Source organism: Penaeus vannamei, chromosome 34 (assembly GCF_042767895.1).
Source record: "Penaeus vannamei isolate JL-2024 chromosome 34, ASM4276789v1, whole genome shotgun sequence".
NCBI lineage: Eukaryota > Metazoa > Arthropoda > Malacostraca > Decapoda > Penaeidae > Penaeus > Penaeus vannamei.
The window spans coordinates 5,551,651-5,559,150 of record NC_091582.1 but is presented as its reverse complement, the minus strand read 5'-3'; the positions used below and the strand labels follow the sequence as shown (position 1 = coordinate 5,559,150).

Below are 7,500 nucleotides of genomic sequence, written 5' to 3'. Positions count from 1 at the left end.
AAATAAAAGACAAGTAGATAAACCGACGTATTAATTAAACATCCGCATGAGAGTTGATGGGACGGCAGAGGTGTGGTTTCCGGTTGAGTAATAAGGCGGTCTTTCTGTCGTCGCTGGTCTGCTGATGGGGTCGTCCTTTGCGTCTCAGCGGAGGACGACTAAGGCTGGTGTGCTGATGGGGTCGTCCTTTGCGTCTCAGCGGAGGACGACTAAGGCTGGTCTGCTGATGGGGTCGTCGTTTGTGTCTCAGCGGAGGACGTCTAAGGCTGGTCTGCTGATGGGGTCGTCCTTTGCGTCTCAGCGGAGGACGACTAAGGCTGGTGTGCTGATGGGGTCGTCCTTTGCGTCTCAGCGGAGGACGACTAAGGCTGGTCTGCTGATGGGGTCGTCGTTTGCGTCTCAGCGGAGAACGACTAAGGCTGGTGTGCTGATGGGGTCGTCCTTTGTGTCTCAGCGGAGGACGACTAAGGCTGGTCTGCTGATGGGGTCGTCCTTTGTGTCTCAGCGGAGGACGACTAGCGCTGGTCTGCTGATGGGGTCGTCCTTTGCGTCTCAGCGGAGGACGACTAAGGCTGGTCTGCTGATGGGGTCGTCCTTTTCGTCTCAGCGGAGGACGACTAACGCTGGTCTGCTGATGGGGTCGTCGTTTGTGTCTCAGCGGAGGACGACTAACGCTGGTCTGCTGATGGGGTCGTCGTTTGTGTCTCAGCGGAGGACGACTAACGCTGGTCTGCTGATGGGGTCGTCCTTTGTGTCTCAGCGGAGGACGACTAACGCTGGTGTGCTGATGGGGTCGTCCTTTGCGTCTCAGCGGAGGGCGACTAACGCTGGTGTGCTGATGGGGTCGTCCTTTGCGTCTCAGCGGAGAACGACTAAGGCTGGTCTGCTGATGGGGTCGTCCTTTGTGTCTCAGCGGAGGACGACTAAGGCTGGTCTGCTGATGGGGTCGTCCTTTGTGTCTCAGCGGAGGACGACTAGCGCTGGTCTGCTGATGGGGTCGTCCTTTGTGTCTCAGCGGAGGACGACTAAGGCTGGTCTGCTGATGGGGTCGTCGTTTGTGTCTCAGCGGAGGACGACTAACGCTGGTCTGCTGATGGGGTCGTCCTTTGTGTCTCAGCGGAGGACGACTAAGGCTGGTCTGCTGATGGGGTCGTCCTTTGTGTCTCAGCGGAGGACGACTAAGGCTGGTCTGCGGATGGGGTCGTCGTTTGTGTCTCAGCGGAGGACGACTAACGCTGGTCTGCGGATGGGGTCGTCGTTTGTGTCTCAGCGGAGAACGACTAAGGCTGGTCTGCTGATGGGGTCGTCCTTTGTGTCTCAGCGGAGGACGACTAAGGCTGGTCTGCTGATGGGGTCGTCCTTTGTGTCTCAGCGGAGGACGACTAGCGCTGGTCTGCTGATGGGGTCGTCCTTTGTGTCTCAGCGGAGGACGACTAAGGCTGGTCTGCTGATGGGGTCGTCCTTTTCGTCTCAGCGGAGGACGACTAACGCTGGTCTGCTGATGGGGTCGTCGTTTGTGTCTCAGCGGAGGACGACTAACGCTGGTCTGCTGATGGGGTCGTCCTTTGTGTCTCAGCGGAGGACGACTAAGGCTGGTCTGCTGATGGGGTCGTCCTTTGTGTCTCAGCGGAGGACGACTAAGGCTGGTCTGCGGATGGGGTCGTCGTTTGTGTCTCAGCGGAGGACGACTAACGCTGGTCTGCTGATGGGGTCGGCCTTTGTGTCTCAGCGGAGGACGACTAAGGCTGGTCTGCGGATGGGGTCGTCGTTTGTGTCTCAGCGGAGGACGACTAAGGCTGGTCTGCGGATGGGGTCGTCCTTTGCGTCTCAGCGGAGGACGACTAAGGCTGGTCTGCGGATGGGGTCGTCGTTTGTGTCTCAGCGGAGGACGACTAACGCTGGTCTGCTGATGGGGTCGTCGTTTGTGTCTCAGCGGAGGACGACTAAGGCTGGTCTGCTGATGGGGTCGTCGTTTGTGTCTCAGCGGAGGACGACTAACGCTGGTCTGCTGATGGGGTCGTCCTTTGTGTCTCAGCGGAGGACGACTAGCGCTGGTCTGCTGATGGGGTCGTCGTTTGTGTCTCAGCGGAGGACGACTAACGCTGGTCTGCTGATGGGGTCGTCCTTTGTGTCTCAGCGGAGGACGACTAGCGCTGGTCTGCTGATGGGGTCGTCCTTTGTGTCTCAGCGGAGGACGACTAAGGCTGGTCTGCGGATGGGGTCGTCCTTTGTGTCTCAGCGGAGGACGACTAAGGCTGGTCTGCTGATGGGGTCGTCCTTTGCGTCTCAGCGGAGGACGACTAAGGCTGGTCTGCTGATGGGGTCGTCCTTTGCGTCTCAGCGGAGGACGACTAAGGCTGGTCTGCTGATCGGGTCGTCCTTTGTGTCTCAGCGGAGGACGACTAACGCTGGTCTGCTGATGGGGTCGTCCTTTGTGTCTCAGCGGAGGACGACTAACGCTGGTCTGCTGATGGGGTCGTCCTTTGCGTCTCAGCGGAGGACGACTAACGCTGGTCTGCTGATGGGGTCGTCCTTTGCGTCTCAGCGGAGGACGACTAACGCTGGTCTGCTGATGGGGTCGTCCTTTGCGTCTCAGCGGAGGACGACTAACGCTGGTCTGCTGATGGGGTCGTCCTTTGCGTCTCAGCGGAGGACGACTAACGCTGGTCTGCTGATGGGGTCGTCCTTTGTGTCTCAGCGGAGGACGACTAAGGCTGGTCTGCTGATGGGGTGGTCCTTTGTGTCTCAGCGGAGGACGACTAAGGCTGGTCTGCTGATGGGGTCGTCGTTTGTGTCTCAGCGGAGGACGACTAACGCTGGTCTGCTGATGGGGTCGTCGTTTGTGTCTCAGCGGAGGACGACTAAGGCTGGTCTGCGGATGGGGTCGTCCTTTGCGTCTCAGCGGAGGACGACTAAGGCTGGTCTGCTGATGGGGTCGTCCTTTGCGTCTCAGCGGAGGACGACTAAGGCTGGTCTGCTGATGGGGTCGTCCTTTGCGTCTCAGCGGAGGACGACTAACGCTGGTCTGCTGATGGGGTGGTCCTTTGTGTCTCAGCGGAGGACGACTAACGCTGGTCTGCTGATGGGGTCGTCCTTTGCGTCTCAGCGGAGGACGACTAAGGCTGGTCTGCGGATGGGGTCGTCCTTTGCGTCTCAGCGGAGGACGACTAAGGCTGGTCTGCTGATGGGGTCGTCCTTTGCGTCTCAGCGGAGGACGACTAACGCAGGTGTGCTGATGGGGTGGTCCTTTGTGTCTCAGCGGAGGACGACTAACGCTGGTCTGCTGATGGGGTCGTCCTTTGCGTCTCAGCGGAGGACGACTAAGGCTGGTCTGCTGATGGGGTCGTCCTTTGCGTCTCAGCGGAGGACGACTAAGGCTGGTCTGCGGATGGGGTCGTCCTTTGCGTCTCAGCGGAGGACGACTAAGGCTGGTCTGCTGATGGGGTCGTCCTTTGTGTCTCAGCGGAGGACGACTAACGCAGGTGTGCTGATGGGGTGGTCCTTTGTGTCTCAGCGGAGGACGACTAACGCTGGTCTGCTGATGGGGTCGTCCTTTGCGTCTCAGCGGAGGACGACTAACGCTGGTCTGCTGATGGGGTCGTCGTTTGTGTCTCAGCGGAGGACGACTAAGGCTGGTCTGCTGATGGGGTCGTCCTTTGTGTCTCAGCGGAGGACGACTAAGGCTGGTGTGCTGATGGGGTCGTCGTTTGTGTCTCAGCGGAGGACGACTAACGCTGGTCTGCTGATGGGGTCGTCCTTTGCGTCTCAGCGGAGGACGACTAACGCTGGTCTGCTGATGGGGTCGTCCTTTGTGTCTCAGCGGAGGACGACTAAGGCTGGTCTGCTGATGGGGTCGTCCTTTGCGTCTCAGCGGAGGACGACTAGCGCTGGTCTGCTGATGGGGTCGTCCTTTGCGTCTCAGCGGAGGACGACTAAGGCTGGTCTGCTGATGGGGTCGTCCTTTGCGTCTCAGCGGAGGACGGCAAAAGGTGCTGTCACAATAGCACTTTTTCCGTAAATTTTTTGATAATTTTATTTAACATAAATACAAACATTCTCGAATATAGTTCTTGATTTGACTATGTTTGGCTGAAAAAGTTGACGGAAAGGTTTTCAGACGGAAACGATCATTATCGTCTGACAGGAAAATCGACAATTCGCTCAAAAATGGACAAAATTTCAAAAAATTGTTTAAAAAAATGACGGAAAAAGTGCTAGTGTGACAGCACCTTAACGCTAATAATGCTGAGTTCTCCTTATGGCAGAGATAGATCAGGACACCGAGATAAGTGTAGCCGTATTGATCCCCGAGAGATAAGGTTGGATTGATAGCGATATATGTAGGGAGCGAGGTACAGCTGGAGAGGTCTATGGGTCGAAATAATGGTCAGGATTATCAATCTGATTAAGAGACTATTCGTATTGATAGTGATCGTAATCAGAGTAAAAGATAACAATATTAGTGCTAGGAAAGATAGTAATGATGACTAAAAATCTTTGTACAGTTATGACAATGATAGTAGTGCTAGTAAAGATAGTATTGAAGACTAAAAAGCATTGTACAGTTATGACAATGATGATGGTGCCAGCTGTAATGGTAATAATGATAATGGAGATGTACATATAGCATCGGTACCAGTATCACTTTCTTGAGTATAGGTATAAATATCGGCAAGGTGGAAATATGAGCAATACTCTTCATGATTTTCATTCTGTGATTTAAGATAGTCATGTTTTATTTATGGTTAGAGGCGAATAGTGAAAATCATGTTTTGTTTATGGTTAGAATGAATAGTAAAAATCATGTTTTATTTATGGTTAGAATGAATAGTTCGCCATATTTTTTTAGGCATAGATGAAATTTTTTATTAATTAGCAGATAAATAGTTTCAAAAGGCTATTTTCATTCTATGCTTTAAGATAGTCATATTTTATTTATGGTTAGAGTGAATAGTGAAAATCATGTTGTGTTTATGGTTAGAATGAATAGTTCGCCATATTTTTTTAGGCATAGATGAAATTTTTTATTATTTAGCAGATAAATAGTTTCAAAAGGCTATTTTCATTCTATGCTTTAAGATAGTCATGTTTTATTTATGGTTAGAGTGAATAGTGAAAATCATGTTGTGTTTATGGTTAGAATGAATAATGAAAATCGTGTTTTATTTATGGTTAGAATGAATAGGTCGCCATATTTTTTAGGCATAGGTTATGAGATTTTTTACTCATTAGCAGATAAACAGTTTCAAAAGGCTATTTTCATTCTATGTTTTATTTATGGTTAGAGTAATTAGTAAGCCTTTTTTTTGGCATAGGTTATGAGATTTTTTATTCATTAGCAGATAAACCGTTTCAAAAAGCTATTTCCAAAGGCAAGCAACTCGGCAATCATTCTATAGGAAAATATCCCCCTGCGCTGTTGTTCTGATGTGTACTAGCAGTAAGATCACAATCAACAAAGTTATTCCGATTCTGATGAAACATCTGGTTCATTTATGTACGAATATATACATATTTTTGTCCATAAAATTTTGCTTTCAGCTTTCCTTTCTTTAAACACTGAGAGAAAAGTGTTCAGCTTCCCTCTCTTCAAAAACTGAAGAAGAAAAAGTTTTCAGTTTCCCTTTCTTCGAACACTGAAAGTAAAGAAAATTTACCTCTTTTTTGTTCTCGCTTTTTTACGAGCCAGCAAAAATAGATGTATAGATATTAAACTCATTCGTGATTTTATCAGTAATTTTATGAACTCAGATGAGGTTTTGGAGTAAAAACAGGAGTAGTAAAGGCATTGTGATAATTATAATAATGATAATGATAATAGTAATGATGATGATGATGAGAATAAAGACGATAATAATGATAATGATAATAATACAAATGATAAGGGCAATAAATAACTAAAGTGATGCTTCCACTTAAAATAGCCCAAGGTTATAATGAATAGTACAGAACAACAGGAAAAGGGACACTGAGAACAAGGGGAAACAAGGAAGCTGAAAATCCTCAATGTTCTGTCGCGGATTCAGGAGTGCAATGTTGCACGTGTTAGCTGGAGTCGGGAACGCAACGAAATGACATTCCTCTGGGTTAATTACCTCTTAGCAATTTCATTATACACGAAATAAGTAGAGATGAAGAGGGGAGGAGAGACAGAGAGAGGGAAAGAGAGAGGGAAAGGGAACAGAATGGGAGAGGGAGAGGGAATGGGAAATAATGAGAGGGAGAATGGAAAAGAGAGGGGAAGAGAGAGACAGTGAGAGATAGGAAGGGAGAGGGAGAAAGAAAGAAAGAAAGAGAAAAAAAGAGAGAATGTGAGAAAGAGAGAGAGGGAGGGAGGGAGAGAAAATTTAAAGAAAGAGTGAGGGAGAGATTGTTTTAATGAAAGAATGGGAGGAAGAAGTAGAGAGAAAGGAAAAGAAAGGGGAAAAGGAGATAGGACGTGGAATGGGAGGGAAAGAAAGAGTAAGAGACAAGAAACAGTGAAATAAAAAAAAGGAAAGAAGAGCAGGATACATCTCCACAGGACAACTAGGCCTATATGAATACAACATTTATCATAAGCCTAATAGGACAAGATAAACCTCTTTATGTGTGGATACGTACATGGCTGTGAGTGTGAATGGGTATGTGGTTCGCCTGCCAGTAACTCCCAAGTTGTTTATTGACATTGAGAAGAGGAGGGCATAGTTACTCAACTTTTGAAAAAAAAAAAGTTTACAAGTTTACATCGACTGTGTTTGTTTGATAGAAAGTTTAGGAAACTTCAAAGATGTGTTGAGTAAATATATGTGTGTGTGGGTGACGAATAGGAGCTGGGCTTTAAACATTTAAGAGTGAATATAAACATGTGTGTCTGAACGATATTTAACAGCAAAATAGAGTGATAGTAAAAATAAGAAACGGGAGAGGAGGGTGAGGGAGAGAGAATGGGAGAGAAAAGGAAGAGTGGGAGAGAAAGGGAGAGGGAATGGGAGAGAAAGGGAGAGGGAGTGGGAGAGAAAGGGAGAGGGAGTGGGAGAGAAAGGGAGAGGGAGTGAGAGAGAAAGGGAGGGGGAGAGAGAGAGAGAGAGAGAGAGAAAATAGAAAAATAGACAACCAAAATCAGAAGCAAAGAGACGAGAAAGGACAAACTAATAGAGACACAGGAAAGAAAGAAAGAAAAAAAGAGCAGTGATAAAATAAAGACTAATCCAACGGGAGAGGAGGGTGAGGGAGAGAAAGAGAGGAGTGGGAGAGAAAGGGAGAGAGAGTGGATAGAATGGGAGAGAAAGGGAATGGGAAAGAGAGAGAAAGAGAAAGAAAGAAAATAGAAAAATAGACAGAAAACCAAAATCAGAAGCAAAGAGACAAGAAAATGACGAGAAAGGACAAACTAACAGAGACACAGAAAAGAAAGAAAGAAAAAAAAGAGAGAGAAACGATAAAATAAAGACTATAATCCGTGAGTTGATTGTGATCGCCGTGGATTAGACTGGGATTATCATGACAGGAAATGCTTTG

The 7,500-nt window shown here is 48.3% G+C and overlaps 2 protein-coding genes across 2 annotated transcripts in view; both read left to right on the top strand.

The window, feature by feature from the left end:
- The window catches only part of LOC113819611 (receptor-type guanylate cyclase Gyc76C-like), a gene marked incomplete in the record, with an annotated part of 271,750 nt that overhangs the window by 9,151 nt on the left and 255,099 nt on the right, over window positions 1-7,500 (top strand).
- LOC138859205 (apomucin-like) overlaps window positions 125-7,500 on the top strand; it is a 9,292-nt gene continuing 1,916 nt past the window's right edge. The window contains exons 1-7 of the mRNA XM_070113408.1: window positions 125-520; window positions 710-979; window positions 1,118-1,387; window positions 1,577-1,948; window positions 2,291-2,458; window positions 3,617-3,762; window positions 4,266-4,319. Coding sequence (XP_069969509.1) covers window positions 125-520; window positions 710-979; window positions 1,118-1,387; window positions 1,577-1,948; window positions 2,291-2,458; window positions 3,617-3,762; window positions 4,266-4,319 — 1,676 coding nt within the window. The remainder of the gene's footprint in view (window positions 521-709; window positions 980-1,117; window positions 1,388-1,576; window positions 1,949-2,290; window positions 2,459-3,616; window positions 3,763-4,265; window positions 4,320-7,500) is intronic.